The 19,072-nt window shown below is 32.1% G+C and overlaps 2 protein-coding genes across 2 annotated transcripts; both read left to right on the forward strand.

Moving 5' to 3' along the window:
- The first annotated feature begins 9,044 nt into the window (after window positions 1-9,044).
- Window positions 9,045-9,866, forward strand: LOC149921207 (G2/M phase-specific E3 ubiquitin-protein ligase-like). Its single transcript, XM_090162129.1, has one exon. It carries the CDS (start codon window positions 9,045-9,047, stop codon window positions 9,864-9,866), a length of 822 nt encoding a protein of 273 aa, XP_090018255.1.
- A 6,537-nt stretch (window positions 9,867-16,403) lies between these two features.
- Window positions 16,404-17,968, forward strand: LOC149921208 (uncharacterized). Its single transcript, XM_090162130.1, has 4 exons — window positions 16,404-16,408; window positions 16,468-16,945; window positions 16,993-17,292; window positions 17,396-17,968. Exons 1-4 carry the CDS (start codon window positions 16,404-16,406, stop codon window positions 17,966-17,968), a joined length of 1,356 nt encoding a protein of 451 aa, XP_090018256.1.
- Window positions 17,969-19,072: the final 1,104 nt, after the last annotated feature.

Consider the following 19,072-nt stretch of genomic DNA (forward strand, 5'->3'; position numbering starts at 1 on the left):
TCACGGTTTTTTATATATATATATATATATTGGAATTGTTACAAAAGGTTCTTTTAAACGTAACTTAGTACATTAATTTATTTTGGAAGTTCAAAACGTATTAAGAGCCCTTCAGAGTACTATAAAAGGATTTCATTTACAAACTAAATTAATATTTTCTTCAAACTTTCAATTCGTTATAATTCGAATTTAAATGAAAACATCATGGATTATAGGTGCGTAATCTACTATTAGACCGAACGGATTAAAAAATACTTAAAGTAAGTGGTTTTACTGATTAACTAAAGGAATTTAACTTTAAAGGGTATCTTAGATTATTGTTTTTAATATTATTCAAATTCAAAACGTATAAAGAGTCCTTCAAAGTAATTTAAAAGAATTTTATTTACGAACTAAATCCATATTTTAGAAGTTAGTTTGTATGAAATACTTACTAATACCTGAAAAATGGACTTTAGAGTTGATAAGATTTGTAAATATCATTTGAAACTAATAATTTTCACGCTTTATTTAAGTCAAGCAACTACATTTTTAAAAATGAAAGAAGTTAAACAATATAAAAATTTGTAAATATTTTTAGGTAATAAAGAAATTAAGAAATGTTTTAATTAAAATATCTTTCATTTTCTACTACATTTTTAAAAATGAAAGAAGTTTAACAATATAATTATTCTAATATAATTTCAAAATCAGGTATTATTTAAAGTACAAATGCATAATTTAGTGAAGCAATTCTTATTTAAATACTTTTATTTAATTAATTTGTGTATCTGAAATGTATTAATTGAAAAATAAGTGGGTTTTACTATTTATCACGGTTTTTTATATATATACATATATATTGGAATTGTTACAAAAGGTTCTTTTAAACGTAACTTAGTACATTAATTTATTTTGGAAGTTCAAAACGTATTAAGAGCCCTTCAGAGTACTATAAAAGGATTTCATTTACAAACTAAATTAATATTTTCTTCAAACTTTCAATTCGTTATAATTTGAATTTAAATGAAAACATCATGGGTTATAGGTGCGTAATCTACTATTAGACCGAACTAATTAAAAAAAATACTTAAAGTAAGTGGTTTTACTGATAAACTCTAAAGGAATTTTGGAATTTTCTAGAATAGCAAAGTAAAACTAAAACGTAAACCAAGTTTAAAACGAAACTAATAACTGGGAGAAAGGTTGAAGTAAGTAATTTTTTTGATTTTTCGTTTTTTAATTTTTGAGTTCCCTATATTATTATAAACTAAATTAAATATAATTTATGAAAATTTGTGATAAAAGATCTGCTCCTTCGTGTTTTACATATATTTAAAAACTCGAGATTTTAATGAATTGTTTTCAAAGCATGAAAAATATAGCAGATCCTTTGATTTTAATTGTAGTTAGTAGTTACTTAAAAAAAAAGTCGCTAGCTGACTTGGAGCTTGTGTAGTTAAATTTTAAAAATGTGTATTTTAAATTTTGTTTGTAAAAGTTTTTTTTGAAAAAGTTTAGTATTATAGTTTAAATTTATTAAATAAAATAAAATATAAATTATACATTTGGTTTAGTATTTTACTATTGCAAGTAAAATTAATAGTAATTTCAATTACGTTTTTAGTTTTTTTTTTTGACAAATATGCAAACTATTTAGTTATTTCAAAAACAAATACGTCGAATTATTTGGTATTCGAAATACTATTGGTTAGTTTTTATATCTTTAATTTTATTTTGTCAGAACAATTTCTCTTTGTCTAGCTTCTTCTAACTTTAATTTAGATGGCCTTAAAGCCAAGTATTTAACAAATTTTGTAACCAAGTAGATGGAGCTTTAAACAATTTTTCTGTCATGTAGTCAAGGAAATGTTCAAATATACGTGTATTTGGTCATTTTGATGGTCAAATAGCCCAGTATGGAACTGCGAGATGATAGTCAGACATTGAGACGCGGGTGGCGCCCGTGCCCCAGCGTCCGCGCCCTCGCCCTGATGGTGCCCCGAGCCTCCGTCGACGTCTGAAATGTGAAATGGGGCACCGACGGGGCTGGCGCGGACGCTGGGGCACGGGCGCCACCCGCGTCTCAATGTCTGACTATCATCTCGCAGTTCCATACTGGGCTATTTGACCATCAAAATGACCAAATACACGTATATTTGAACATTTCCTTGACTACATGACAGAAAAATTGTTTAAAGCTCCATCTACTTGGTTACAAAATTTGTTAAATACTTGGCTTTAAGGCCATCTAAATTAAAGTTAGAAGAAGCTAGACAAAGAGAAATTGTTCTGACAAAATAAAATTAAAGATATAAAAACTAACCAATAGTATTTCGAATACCAAATAATTCGACGTATTTGTTTTTGAAATAACTAAATAGTTTGCATATTTGTCAAAAAAAAAACTAAAAAAGTAATTGAAATTACTATTAATTTTACTTGCAATAGTAAAATACTAAACCAAATGTATAATTTATATTTTATTTTATTTAATAAATTTAAACTATAATACTAAACTTTTTCAAAAAAAACTTTTACAAACAAAATTTAAAATACACATTTTTAAAATTTAACTACACAAGCTCCAAGTCAGCTAGCGACTTTTTTTTTAAGTAACTACTAACTACAATTAAAATCAAAGGATCTGCTATATTTTTCATGCTTTGAAAACAATTCATTAAAATCTCGAGTTTTTAAATATATGTAAAACACGAAGGAGCAGATCTTTTATCACAAATTTTCATAAATTATATTTAATTTAGTTTATAATAATATAGGGAACTCAAAAATTAAAAAACGAAAAATCAAAAAAATTACTTACTTCAACCTTTCTCCCAGTTATTAGTTTCGTTTTAAACTTGGTTTACGTTTTAGTTTTACTTTGCTATTCTAGAAAATTCCAAAATTCCTTTAGAGTTTATCAGTAAAACCACTTACTTTAAGTATTTTTTTTAATTAGTTCGGTCTAATAGTAGATTACGCACCTATAACCCATGATGTTTTCATTTAAATTCAAATTATAACGAATTGAAAGTTTGAAGAAAATATTAATTTAGTTTGTAAATGAAATCCTTTTATAGTACTCTGAAGGGCTCTTAATACGTTTTGAACTTCCAAAATAAATTAATGTACTAAGTTACGTTTAAAAGAACCTTTTGTAACAATTCCAATATATATGTATATATATAAAAAACCGTGATAAATAGTAAAACCCACTTATTTTTCAATTAATACATTTCAGATACACAAATTAATTAAATAAAAGTATTTAAATAAGAATTGCTTCACTAAATTATGCATTTGTACTTTAAATAATACCTGATTTTGAAATTATATTAGAATAATTATATTGTTAAACTTCTTTCATTTTTAAAAATGTAGTAGAAAATGAAAGATATTTTAATTAAAACATTTCTTAATTTCTTTATTACCTAAAAATATTTACAAATTTTTATATTGTTTAACTTCTTTCATTTTTAAAAATGTAGTTGCTTGACTTAAATAAAGCGTGAAAATTATTAGTTTCAAATGATATTTACAAATCTTATCAACTCTAAAGTCCATTTTTCAGGTATTAGTAAGTATTTCATACAAACTAACTTCTAAAATATGGATTTAGTTCGTAAATAAAATTCTTTTAAATTACTTTGAAGGACTCTTTATACGTTTTGAATTTGAATAATATTAAAAACAATAATCTAAGATACCCTTTAAAGTTAAATTCCTTTAGTTTATCAGTAAAACCACTTACTTTAAGTATTTTTTAATCCGTTCGGTCTAATAGTAGATTACGCACCTATAATCCATGATGTTTTCATTTAAATTCGAATTATAACGAATTGAAAGTTTGAAGAAAATATTAATTTAGTTTGTAAATGAAATCCTTTTATAGTACTCTGAAGGGCTCTTAATACGTTTTGAACTTCCAAAATAAATTAATGTACTAAGTTACGTTTAAAAGAACCTTTTGTAACAATTCCAATATATATATATATATATATAAAAAACCGTGATAAATAGTAAAACCCACTTATTTTTCAATAAATACATTTCAGATACACAAATTAATTAAATAAAAGTATTTAAATAAGAATTGCTTCACTAAATTATGCATTTGTACTTTAAATAATACCTGATTTTGAAATTATATTAGAATAATTATATTGTTAAACTTCTTTCATTTTTAAAAATGTAGTAGAAAATGAAAGATATTTTAATTAAAACATTTCTTAATTTCTTTATTACCTAAAAATATTTACAATATTTACAAATTTTTATATTGTTTAACTTCTTTCATTTTTAAAAATGTAATTGCTTGACTTAAATAAAGCGTGAAAATTATTAGTTTCAAATGATATTTACAAATCTTATCAACTCTAAAGTCTGTTTGTTTTATTTAAAAAATAGGCTTGTTCACTTTCGATTATTTAAACATTTAACAATTTTTATTTAACTATTGGTTATTTAAATAAATACCACTTTTATTCAAATAAATGCTTGGTTGGGTAAAAAACACAATTAAATAAGCTAAAATGATATTCTTTTTACCAACGTTTTTTAAATTGTAGTAATTACTACCTATATTTGCATTTCAGAAATCTATTTTAACATATTGAACGCCAAGAAAAGAGGCTTTTGTAGTATTTACTACCTATATTTACATATTGGAATGTAATTTAACGTATTGAAGGTAGAGTATAGAGATTTTGTAGTATTTACTACCTACATTTGCATTTCAGAAATCTATTTTAACATATTGAACGCCAAGAAAAGAGGCTTTTGTAGTATTTTTCCTCCTATATTTACATATTGGAATGTAATTTAACGTATTGAAGGTAAAGTATAGAGATTTTGTAGTATTTTACTACCTATATTGGCATTTCGGAAGTATATTTTAACGTGTTGAATGTAGAGTATAGAGAGTGTTGTAGTATTTTTCTTCCTACGTGACTACACCGGAAACGTCTCTGTGTTATTCGCTTTAGTAATCAAGCCGACTCTGAACATATGTTTTATTCTTTATTCTACGAGGTTTAAACATACACCATTTCAGTACATTCTTAACTTATTCCATACGCTATTTAAAACACATGCGATAAAGATAACGAGGAAACAAGTTAACTCTGAACATATAAGTTATGCTCTATACGTGAAGGTTGTTGTAAGCTTAAATTCATAATGGTTAATGTGTAGTATTTTTCTACCTTTTTACATTTTATAGTATTTCTTTATCTATATTTGTGTGTATCGGAAATGTATTTTAACGTATCGAACGTAGAGTAAATTTTTTTTATATTTTCTTTATATATTTGCGTATCAGAGTTGTGTGTTGTCGTATTAAAAGAAGAAAAAGGAACTTTTCATAGTGTTATTCTACCTATTTACATATCGAAAATGTATTTATATTTTACCGTATTTAAAATATAGGTAATTGTTTTTATTGGCTTGACTTAAATAAAGCGTGAAAGTTATTAGTTTCAAAATGATATTTACAAATCTTATCCACACAAATTTAATTTAATTTTAATTTTAGTGTTTTATAGTATCTTTCTGACTATATTTGTGTATAAGAATTATATTTTACCGTATTTAAATAGTAATAAAAGCGAATTGAAAGTTTGAAGAAAATATGAATTAAGTTCGTAAATAAAATCCTTTTATAGTACTTTGAAGGACTCTTAATACGTTTTCAACTTGAATAAAATTAAAAACAATAATCTAAGATACCCTTTAAAGTTAAATTCCTTTAGAGTTTATCAGTAAAACCACTTTAAGTATTTTGTCAATCCTTATACCTATATTTACATATTGGAATTGTTACAAAAGGTTCTTTTAAACGTAACTTAGTACACTAATTAAGTATTTTTAATTTACCGTAATTAAAATATAGGTTAGTGGTTTTTATCTTATTTTATACCTACGGAAGCGATAAATAAATTAAAGCAATAAATTTTTGGAGTTTGGAGATGGGTGGGAAAAAAATAAGGCTCTTCGTTTTTCCAACTGCTTTTCTGATGTACCCAAAAATGGACCAAAATAGAACAAAAGTACCCTTAAAACGACCAAAGTCACCATTTTCGGCCCTATGTACCCCATTTCGGACCAAAAGTACCCCAAACTGGACCTATTAGCTTTATTGTAATGTTAAACTCCCATAGAGATTCCCCTAAAAGAAAAAAACTTGCGGTCCAATTTTGGGTACATGAATTATTTCGGAGAGGGAATCCATGTTTTAAATTCAAATTAACCGCGCGCCCGGGCAATCCGCGCCTCCCAGGTAATCCGCGCACGCGCGCGCTATCTTCCTGCCTAGGTTATTAATCATACAACTTACATAATTTCTACTTATTTCGTACGATAAAACGCGATCGAGATATTCGTTTTAAGAAATACTCGTGAGATTGGTTCAAGTGTCAAGCATACTACAATGATATTAAAATGAAGTTTAAAAATATTTCCATTCTACTTTAACAACGAATATTCCATGACGTCAAAACACTTCAATTCAAATTAACCGCGTCCCCCGGGGTAATCTGCGCACGCGTCGCCTAGTTTATCAATTTTTACATCATTTCAACTTATTCCGTACGATAAAACTTGATAAGATATACGTTCAAGTATCTTTCGAGATAAGCGTAGATAAATGAACAAGTTGGCCTGGACACAATATGTTGATATACGGGAAAACAAATCGTCGCGAGAAATACCCTAAATACATTGACTTTTCGACGATTTTACCCCCATTTCACCCCTTAAATCCTGGATCCTCGATCCTCGATCCTAGGATCGGAGCCTCGCCCTTACTTTCCTTCTACTGTAACTAGCCTCTTGGGCCCAAAATATAATTTTTTTAAAAATTTTGAAGGTGGAGTACAAGACGAAATTTGGGAGTCTATTGGACCCCGCAAATAGTAAAGTATTTTATTTCGTGTTTTTTTTTTAACATAATAATAATTTTTTTTTCTGCTTTCAAATAATTTATCATTGATGCCATTTATAATTTAAAGTAACTAGCCTGTTGGGCCCAAAATATATATATTTTTTAAATTTTTAAGGTGGAGTACAAGTCGAAATTTGGGGGTCTATTGGACCCCGCAAATAGTAAAGTAATTTAATTCGTGTTTTTTTTTAATATTATAATAATTATTTTTTCTGCTTTAAAATAATTTCTCATTGATGCCATTTATAATTTAAAGTAACTAGCCTGTTGGGCCAAAAATATAAAATTTTCAAAAAATTTTAAGGTGGAGTACAAGTCGAAATCTGGGAGTCTATTGGACCCCTCAAGTAGTCAATTATTTCGGTTCGTAATTTTTTTAGCGAAAATTGATTCCCATATTCGGATTCAGCACTAAATTTATACTTAATTTGCATATTCTCTTTGGTATATGTCTATTAGATACCAAAATATTCGAGAAAAACTCATTTTAAAATATTTAAAATCGAAAATAACCCAAAATTAAAAAAAAAATTATAACTTTTCAAATAATTTAATAACAAGTCTAAAACTTTGGGAAACGATTTTTCTTAAGCTAATATACTGGTAGAATAAATATTATTAAAATTAGAAATTAGGCAAATTTTCCGCTGGTCGAATTGACATGGAATGACCCCGTACCATCCTTTTGACGAGTAAAAGACTCGCGTACGTGGACATTTGAAAACACCGAAAAAAAGGCGAAAATAGTGCGGCGATTAACGACCATTTTCGGTTTATTTAAGAGCGTGCTCAATAACAAAACTGGTAGAGGAAATTTAACTCTTGTATATCCTTAATAGATACCTCTCTCGTAAGAGTTTCTTATATACTTCTGATAATGTTAATTATCTAGAATGTCATGTTAACTATTTAATCCCGTAGAAATATAGTAGCTTAACTAGCCTTCTTGGTGCATGCCATTCCTAGTAGCGCCCTCCAACGTCCAGGAATAGTAGACATTTTAGCAATAAAAATTTAATTATTAATTTTTGAAATACCTTTGCTGAGATTAAAAACATCGTAGCTTGAAAAATTAAGAGTTAAGAAATTGAGGTTTAAAATTGTCGTTACGATTTTTATTATCTGAATATTTTAAAACTTAAGACAAAACACCGTGAATTATGGGAAAATTCATCTAATATTTTAAAATATTTTCCTCGGCTCTCGAAACTGATTTATCTTATTTTTCAATAGTGATTTTTAAGTGCTAATTTTTTTTTTTAATTTTTAGCCTTGAGTTGCTGATTGCGAATAGACTAGTTCTTTCTAAACTAAAAATGGACTGTGAAAGTGACTCTGCAATAAATGGCGAACTTCTCTACCAACTCTGGAAACACAAGCAAAAGACCCTTTACGTACGACCCAGTAAAGAATTAGACTATTTTGCGGAGTCCGATGACACGCTCCCACGTATTTCTGATGATGATGATTAAAATGTAAATCATTCCGGTGATGACAACGGCTCTGAGTTACTGAGTTTCGATTTTTATGAAACCAAACCAAATAAAAAGAAAAAGCTAGAACATACTGGATCTCGCCCTAAACAGGACATTTCTATTTATTCATTGAAAGTTACCGCCCAAGCTCCATTAAAGAAAAACCAATATGTAACTGGTACGAAAATAGCTTGAAACAATTGTACAATGTCGATGATATTCCACCCGATATAGAAGAATTGGAATGTTTCCAAGCTTTGCCACCTGAAATAAATGCTTGTGAAACTCTTTCAACTGATATTCGAGACATTCTTCTGTCACTAAAACAACAAATCGATAAAAATCATTCTACACATTTCAACATAACCAGAATAGAAGGCGCATTTCTAGCATTCAAAAGAAAGAGTTTCAATCCTTCCTATAAAATGGATGTATGCTTTGTTGGGACACCCAGCTACTCAAATATCCAGAAAGATTCCGAAGGTGCTATTGACGAAGGGGGACCAACCAGAGAATTTTTGCGACTTTTGGTGAAAGGTTACATGCGAAACTATATTTTTTCATGACCAGAGCAATGCAGATCCTTAGTGACTAACCCCTCGGCTTTTGACAAAAATGCGTATTATTTAACTGGACTCGCTATAGCAATGTCTTTGGTGCACGGTGGCCCAGCCCCATCTGGTATGTCGAAAATAACGTTTGAGTCACTAGTCAAAATTGACTCTCGAGACATTGAACTCTCCATTGACGACGTTGAAGAGGAAGAATACCTGAGGAAATTAATGCGTTTAAAGAAAAATCGAGATTTGGAAGAATTACACTCCGCAATTGAAGATTTTTCTGAATTAATGTCCTTTTCTGGTGCTGACCGAAGGAGAATTAAGGTCCTTGACAACAAAGAAACACTCATTAAAGACGTCCTGCATTACTTAATTTTTGGCCGTGTAGCAGAAGCTCGCTTAAGATTTAAAGATGGCCTAGAAACACTTGGCGTCTTGCAGAAAATGACTTTGTACCCTGAGGCGTTTCGTCCTTTATTTTGCCACACAAAAAAGTCATTAACTGCAATTGACCTCTTGGCTCTATTCTGTGATATTGCATTTTCTGAAGAATTAAGTAACAAATACCGCCAGGAGTGCAACACGTATGCATATTTCCGCGAATATATTTTTCGATGCGAATCCAACTCTGAAATATCTACTGATATCAATGCTACTGAGGCTGATCAATTGGCAACCACTATCCTTGAGGTTTTAGTATTTTGTTCCGGAGCTGACAACATCCCGCCAATGGGATTTGATATCAAACCATCTATTGGGTTTCTGGATGCCGAAAAGAACAAAAAATATCCGAAAACAAACACTTTAGGATACACGTTATTTCTCCCTACCGTCCACGAATCATTCGAAGAGTTCCAAAATTCTATAGATGAAGGTATTAAAAATACGATAGAATTTGGAAATCCTTAAAACGATTTGTTTGTGTTAATTTATAAAGGGTTAGTTAAATTGTCATTTTTATTTTTTATAATTGACATTTTATGGTTCGTATTATTGAAAACGTTAACAATACAACATAATATGTACAACATTAAAAAAAGTTTTTAAATAAACATTTTCTGAGCAATAAATATTTAGTCGGTTCACCTAAATCATTAATTTATAAAGGGTTAGTTAAATTGTCATTTTTATTTTTTATAATTGACATTTTATGGTTCGTATTATTGAAAACGTTAACAATACAACATAATATGTACAACATTAAAAAAAGTTTTTAAATAAACATTTTCTGAGCAATAAATATTTAGTCGGTTCACCTAAATCATTAATTTATAAAGGGTTAGTTAAATTGTCATTTTTATTTTTTATAATTGACATTTTATGGTTCGTATTATTGAAAACGTTAACAATACAACATAATATGTACAACATTAAAAAAAGTTTTTAAATAAACATTTTCTGAGCAATAAATATTTAGTCGGTTCACCTAAATCATTAATTTATAAAGGGTTAGTTAAATTGTCATTTTTATTTTTTATAATTGACATTTTATGGTTCGTATTATTGAAAACGTTAACAATACAACATAATATGTACAACATTAAAAAAAGTTTTTAAATAAACATTTTCTGAGCAATAAATATTTAGTCGGTTCACCTAAATCATTAATTTATAAAGGGTTAGTTAAATTGTCATTTTTATTTTTTATAATTGACATTTTATGGTTCGTATTATTGAAAACGTTAACAATACAACATAATATGTACAACATTAAAAAAAGTTTTTAAATAAACATTTTCTGAGCAATAAATATTTAGTCGGTTCACCTAAATCATTAATTTATAAAGGGTTAGTTAAATTGTCATTTTTATTTTTTATAATTGACATTTTATGGTTCGTATTATTGAAAACGTTAACAATACAACATAATATGTACAACATTAAAAAAAGTTTTTAAATAAACATTTTCTGAGCAATAAATATTTAGTCGGTTCACCTAAATCATACGTTCCCCGTCACAGGTCAACTGATCTAGTCAATACCCTGCGCCCTAAAATTAGCTTCCCAAAAAGGTATCATTCACCCAAATCGAGAAAATGGGCTCAATACGAATACATGTAGTAAATTTCCTGATGGGAGCTCCAGAACAAGGGCAATGGCCCATTTTGAACATTTCTCTAAAAACGGGTAAGTCCTGTTTATTGAAACCGTACGTTTCAAAACCCTTGCATAGAGTTCGAAATCTGAACAGTGAGGAAATGCATTTTTCGTTGAATAGACCTCTCTTTAAATTTCTATCTAAACAAGCCAAACACTTACGCAAAGACAACATAGCGCTACTTCAGTAAGACTTACAAACTTATTTATTATTTGGTTTTAAAAATTCTGCTTACGCTCATTTCTATTTGATTGGTATTTTCTGAGGGCGTCACCCATAAATTCAATTTTCAAAATATAGCTATTGTCAGGCCTGGACTGGCCATAAGGGCGATCGGGCGCGCCCCAAGGGTAAAAAGGGGTCGGCGCCCCTAAAGTGCCGAACGTAGTTCCCCCGATCGCGGATCGCCCTTTCACTAAAACTCGAAAATAATAAAACATAATTATAATTACATCCGAATTAGTATTATCCAAATACGAATTTTGCTTTCCCGAGTCTGGCAGCTACTAACGTAGTAATAACTGTGTGGTAGAAGTCCGTCCGACTCCGTCGAAGTCTTAGCCGATCGTGTTCAGTCTTTAGATTACTCCTAACGGAAACTGATTATACCAGAATTAGTTTCTACTCTAATTTTGATTATACGGATAGTTGGATTCTCTGTTGACACTGACATTTAAATTTGTAAGTTCTTTTTCTTTTCTGTATTGTCTATTACCTTATTAATTTTACATGATTTTGATAAGAGATATAGTAATTGGTTAACAAAGTTTAATAATTCTGAATTAACCGTTTAAAATCGAAAGAACCAACCAGGGTGGACCGTGGACGTTACCCCTATAGCAAAATATGGTCGGTCAGACCGGGTACAAAAAACAGTCGACCGACACAGTCGGCTAGGATGGGTTGTGCAGAGTCTCGAATGTCACTACCCCGTTGACTGTCCGAAAAAGAGTCGGTCCGACGGGTTTTTCGAGATTGTACGAAAAAGAGTCGGTCCGACGGGTTATTCGAGATTGTACGAAAAGGAGTCGGTCCGATGGGTTTTCAATTTAGGTCTATAGCGTCGGGCCGACTACTGCCCGACTTAAAACGGTAATAGAAAATATATAAAAGATAACGTATGCTTAAATTGACCTCGGTAGATTCCAAAAATGCTAATAAAACAATACAAACATAGTGTTTTCAAGTTTTTTTTATTATAGGAACTATAACTTATAGTTTATAAACGAAATACAAACATTTTTTCTAGACTGAAAGATCAGTTCATTCAGAGGTTGTTGATAGCCTTTTCATTCGCCAACCTGCTCTATCTTTTGAATGTTTGAACCATAGTTTCATAATTGATTCAACATCTACATCTTTGACCAGTTTTAAGTTTGTTGAAATTCTAACGGCATCTAAAAATAACACAAGTGTTATAACTTTTACAGAATCCAAAAGTTACATCTTGAATACAATATCTATAACCAAATTTTTTAATTTAAGATCTTTGAAACCTTGTTTAAAGTTGGCACCAGACCAGTTTATTTTGGTCGAAACATCATAAGAAGAATGCGACGAGTTGATTGGGCAACTTTTTTACCACCATATGTAGATATTTTATACAACTATATTTTTGGGGTAGAAGTTAATATTAGTTTTATAAACCTAATAATTTTTAAACAATAGAAGTAGTTAATCTACCGCTGCCTCTCGAAATTGATCATTTGATAGTTGCTCTTCCATGTAATGTAGAGACTCAAGACTGTCTAACGGTAGCTTTGGTGCTTCTTCGATTTGATCCCAACTAATTTCGGATTTTTGGCATGTGCAGTTGTCCCGGCGATCTAGCTTTATCTTTATATCGCAAAGCATAGAAATCAGTTTTTTTGAAAGTGTCATCGCTGAGATCTAATAAGATAAAGTAAAAATTTCAACATTGCTAAAATCAAAAATAGTCTTACTTGATGAAGTACTTGGACTTGTAGTACTCTTTTTAGTGGGTATCTTGCTTACTCTCACGGTGTGTTTATTGAGTCCTCCTACAAGGCAGAATTAAAGATAAAAAAATTATTGGGATAATTTGTTTTTATGAATTTCTACCTAATAAACTTAATGGAACATTAGTTGAAAGTAATAACAATAAAAAGAAAATGAATTATTTTTAAAAAGAAAAAACAATATCTGGGCAACTAACCTGATGAAGCAATAGCAGTTGAAGCATTAGCAGTTGAAGCGCTCTTTTTAGTGGGTGTGTTGGTTATTATCACAGTGTGTTTATCGAACTTTCTGCAAAGGCAGAATTATCGATAAAATATTAAAATTGTGATTTATTTTTTACGAATTTATATCTGTTAAACTTAATTAAATAATGGCCTATTTATTATACTAAAAATAACAACGAAAGGAAATAGAATAATTTTTAAATAAGAAATAATAAAGTGAAAACAATATCGAAGAGGCATGTGCAAGAGCTTGCTCGAAACTGTTTCGAGTCTTCAAATGAGTCCTAGGCTGCGCGTTTCAGAGTTCTCGAACCCCAGTCACATAAAATAAAATATTAAAACAAACCTAATTGGCTCCGCCTTAAGAATTCTAATGGTTCTTCAGTTATCCCTGATTACGTTTTAAAGCAAGTAAAAGTAAAAAATTAAAATTAATCTAACCTTAAATCTATAAATCAGGGTGCCATTGTAATATTTAGGTTTATCAATATTAAGATAATCTTAATTAAAAATGTATTACTCGTTACACTTTTTTATAATTTTAAGCTCTCAAAAATGAGCTAAAATCCATGTATTTATTCCAGTGGCGTAGCAAGGACTTTACTGCGGTGGGGGCAGACAATTGTGAAAAAAATAATAATACAACCATACATTGTGGGGGGGGCACGTTCCCCCGTGTACCCCTGGTCTATTCCCGCTCTCAAAATTGAAGCGAAATCCACGTGTGCCTATTCCGGCTCTCAACTTTTTGAGAGCGTGAGCGGTTACCACACGAGAGACCCGTTAAAATAATAAACAGTCGATAATAATAATATTTACAGTAATTTCGATAGACTAAAGTACAATACCTATGAATCAATAATAATGCATCGATGTTTTTGTACATTAAGTGCATTTTTAAATTATTTGAGAATATAAATTTAACCCCGTAAGAAATACAGTTCCTTTTACCTTTCTCTAACCAGGGTGGAGTGGAGTGTCCACTCGATACTACCGTATTATTTCCCACGCTTTCCTTGGAGAAAGAACAGTATTAGTATGGAACATACAATCATGGTTTCTTAAATAAGCCTTATATATGTACCTTGAAATTCTAGAATTTTCGAATGATCGATATCTCTTCTGACCGCTCTCGGTAGAATACAGCGAAAAGACGGTATTAGAAAATATCCCATCAAATTTCTGGAATGCCTGACTTTCACCCAAAAATAAATCGCGTTTGTTTCCGCTGTTTCACTCTAAAAAACTACTCTGCAATATTATCGCCGCACGCTAAAAAATAATGTAACAATGTCCTTTGGATCTTCTTTTTAAAAAATAGGTGCATATAATATTCCATTACGGGTATACTCCGGGAATGTGGCGTGTGTAGAGTTTTTGTACATGCTTAATTACTACATAGTGTAAGTAATTAATAACAAAATTAACCGTATAAAAACCCGAAATTAGGTTTCACACTTATTTCGCAATAACAAATTTGGGTTTTTAAATGCATTTTCTGATAAGCATTTTTTGCAGGGAAGATCACCTATTTGTTACCAGGGTGACGCATTATTTTCGCGGCAAATCTACAGCCAATAAATTTAAAATGTGTTACTTCTTACACTCGACGTCATTTAAATCCCGCCTTTTTCTCGATGCGCTTTCGTAATACCGTGACAATAGATTTGGCGATGTATTTTGGTAAGCTCCCCGTTTAGATTCGCCCCTCTCTCTTTCTTTTGGCTTCGCAATGCATCACACGCCTGTCAAGACTTTGGCCCCCACTGGGGATGCCCCCTCTCCTGTACCCGTCTATCCGTTAGCAGCCCTGACGTCTCGCTAAGCCTTTCCCCTGAGGACGCTTTGCCGGATCTCCCCTTAACTGACACGATTAAATTGGATATATATATATATATAGCGACGGATACTTCATGGCGGGTTAAAATAAATTTAAAATAATTATTTTATAAAAACATTTATTTACGTCGCAAGCTTTCGGGTGCGAGACCCCTTGTCAAGCGTCTTGACTCAGTCAGTTATAGAATTACAGTCAACTGCCTTCTAGTGTTGCCCCTTATGTCAGCCCCTTATACCAAATCAACCGTTTCGCACCTTCTTCCAGCCATGTTTCTCTCAGTGGCATAGCCAGGATTTTGTTTCGGGGGGAGGGGGGCACACCATTGAAAAAATAAAAAAATAAAAATATTTGTACGTACAACCATACGTTTCGGGGGGGGGCATGTGCCACCTGTGCCCCCCCCCTCCCTGGCTAAGCCACTGGTTTCTCTATCCGATATTCTCGGATATTGTTTGCCCTAAATGCCCAACTCGCTGTTTTAACTGCCAGGACTTCGGTCATTTTCATTCCACCTGTACCTATAACGGCATTGTCTGCGCCTATTGTGCTGCTGACCATCACGTTTCCGATTGTACTTCCTCCACTCCGTCGCTAAATTACCCACTTTTGTTGTCTGACTATATACTCGCTACTTACCTCAACGCCGGCACTACTATTTCGTGCAACTCACTCCGCGTCGGCCCGTTTCCGCTCAGTTGCGGTGTCAAACAGGGCGATCCGCTTTCGCCACTGCTCTTTAACGCCGTGATGGACGAACTATTAGACACGTTACCATCTCACATTGGCGCGACTGTTGACCATAACATATTAACTGCATCTGCTTCGTCAACGATCTGATCCTCGTCGCCTCGTCGGAGTTCGGCATTATAGTATAGATTAATATTACTAGATGGCGCTAAAAGACTAGGGCTATCTAGGCGGGAAAAGGTATAAGGGAAACAGGTATGAAAGAGCATGAACATGCTCCTGTAAATATGCTGTACAAATAAAGAATGTTAATTGTCAATAGATAGTCATAGGATCTTTATTCATATAAAGAAGGAGACAATAAATGGCGACGGATTAAGATTATTTCTTCTTGAAAATGAGATGATAAAAGATAACAGAAGAATAGGAGAATCCACTCAAAGACAAACAAAGGCTTAACATTGACAAAGGACGATTTGTTCCAACAAACAAAAAGATAATGTCTACCCAACAAACTGCTGTTTTTGGACGATTGGAGGTATTTGAAAGCAGAATAGAGATGTGGTCACAGTATTCAGAAAGACTTGATGCTTATTTCACAGTGAATGACATCAAAGATGATGTAAAGAAGAGATCCATTTTTTAAACTGTATTAGAACCAACTACATATTCTCTATTAAGAAATCTTATCCGACCAGCTACAGTGACAACGAAATCATACACTGAATTAGTAACCATCCTGGATCAACATTTCAATCCGAAACCGTCTAAGATTGTCGAGAGATTGCATTTTAACAATCGTAACCGACGGCAAGGGGAAACTATTGCAGTTTACATATCTGAACTTAGAAAATTATCTGAACATTGTTGCTTTGGTAGTACTTTAGATGAAAGGATTCGAGATAGATTGGTTTGCGGCATTAATGATGAGACAATGCAGAAAGGATTACTCGCAGAGGATGATACTTTAACTCTAACAGATGCTATTCGCAATGTACAAGCAATGGAAACAGCAACGAAGAATTCTCATCAGATGAAGAAACCGAACGGAGACCACGACTCTACTTCCAATGCTCATTATATATCCAACAAGCATCAAATTACAGGTTCATACCTAATGCTAACCAATGCAATCACTGAGCTGGGAAGAATCACAAGAGTAATGAATGTTTCTTTCTGAATGAGACATGTTTCAAATGTAAAAAGACTGGACATATTGCCAAGGCATGTCAAGCACACATTCCACAAAAACCAAAGAAAAAAGATGATGTTCAGCACCACCCTCAAAGCCGTGCACATCACATTGATCAAAACAGTGAAACAAATCCTGAAGAATATGATTTTCCTGTTTATACTATAAAATCTGTGAATGAAAATTTCGACACTCCGACTCCTCCACCGGATATAATCGCCTGCTTCATCAATGGGAAAAGAGTGAAATTTGAAGTTTACACAGGATCAGGTCATACTATGATCAACGAAGATGAATTTCAGACCATTCCGCACGTTAGAAATATAAATAAAGATCCTATTCACTAAGACTTTGAGCTCATATACTGGAGATACCATTAACATAATTGGAAGTACAAATGTGAAAGTCCAATTCAAGTCAAGAGTAGCTGAACTACCATTATTGATCGTCAAAGACAAAGATGCAAACCTATGTGGTAGAAAGTGGCTATATTCTAGTCTCCAGATGTTGCCATCAATCAATGAAGATTGCGTTAGTCATCTTGAACAAAACAATTCAAGGTTGGAACAGATTCTCCGACGACATGAAAAAGTATTTACTCCAGGTTTAGGAAAATTGAAAAATGTAGAAGCACATTTATACCTTAAGCCTGACGCAATTCCAAAATATTTCAAAGCACGAACGGTACCATACTCAATGACTGAGAAGGTGGAAGCCAAATTACAAAGACTGGAGAAGGAAGATGTTATCGAAAGAGTTCCTTTCTCTAAGTATGCCTCACCAATAGTCACTGTTCTTAAGCCAAACGGATCTATACGAATTTGTGGAGATTATAAGTCAACAACAAACCCTAATCTCAACACAGAGGTTTCCCCATTACCACGAGCGCAGGACATTTTCTCCAGACTTGCAGGATGCAAATATTTCACAAAAATAGACCTTAGAGAGCTTACAATCAGATTCAGCTTGACCAAGAATCCCGACACGTAACAGTGATTACCACATCAAAGGGCCTTTATCAGTATAAAATGTTACCCTTTGGTATATCATCCGCGTCAGCTATCTTCCAAGTTCCAACGCCATATGGAAATGGTTCTCCAAGGAATGACAAAGGTGATGCCTTTCCAAGATGATATTTTGATTGGTGCTCAAACTGAAGATGAACACTATCAACAGATCGATGACTTTTTAGCAATCACAGAAAAGAATGATTTAAAACTAAAGAAAGAAAAGTGTCATTTCTTTGAAAAGGAAATAGAATTTCTTGGACATCGTATTGATGCTGAAGGTCTCCATCCTCTAAATGCAAAAATGGAAGAAATTATGCTCGCTCCGGAGCCTGAGAACATAGAGACTTTGCGTTCTTTCTTGGGAATGATAAATTATTATGGAAGATTCTTACCAAACCACCCCTCAAATCTCGCTCCACTTCATAAATTATTACATAAAGGTACACCATGGACATGGGGTGCAGAGGAAAAAGCTGCCTTTCAACGTGCTAACCCTAGTAGCACAAATGTGGCGGCCCGTCGGCAAAGAGTCCGCCGACTGTGTTGGGCTACCGCTCTTTTAGGAGTTGAAATGTCCTATCGGGCCACCACCCGTTTTGCTGTTGGAGAATTTAAAACTACCCACCTGTTTGCCGCCTCTCCCCCGCCTGTTTGCCGCCTCTCTTCCGCCTGTTTGGTTATTGAGTACTGATGCTTATCCCCTGTAGCAAATCAGAGTGGGGCCGACGTCGGATTTTTTACGTAAATAACGAAGTCGGCCAGCTAGGCTTTTGAAGGTACAAATATCCTAAACGCTCTACAGTATACAACTGTAATCCGACTGTATAACATTCACATTAAAGCAGTAAACAAAACGCAATGTATATCTTTCGACTTAGATTTTTTATTCAAATGGAAAATATAAGATTTATTAAATAATTCGTGTATTTGTGTATATGAGGCACGGTCATGTATAATGTATATCCAAATATTTATAATTTTAATAAAGGAACTTTAAAGTCATAGCGTTAAGGGACAGTTAAAAAAATGCAATGTGATAATAAAATATGTAGTTCCCATTATTAAAATCAGAGCTTTCGTCGAA

Source organism: Leiobunum rupestre, chromosome 11 (assembly GCF_980474605.1).
Source record: "Leiobunum rupestre chromosome 11, qqLeiRupe1.1.hap1, whole genome shotgun sequence".
NCBI lineage: Eukaryota > Metazoa > Arthropoda > Arachnida > Opiliones > Sclerosomatidae > Leiobunum > Leiobunum rupestre.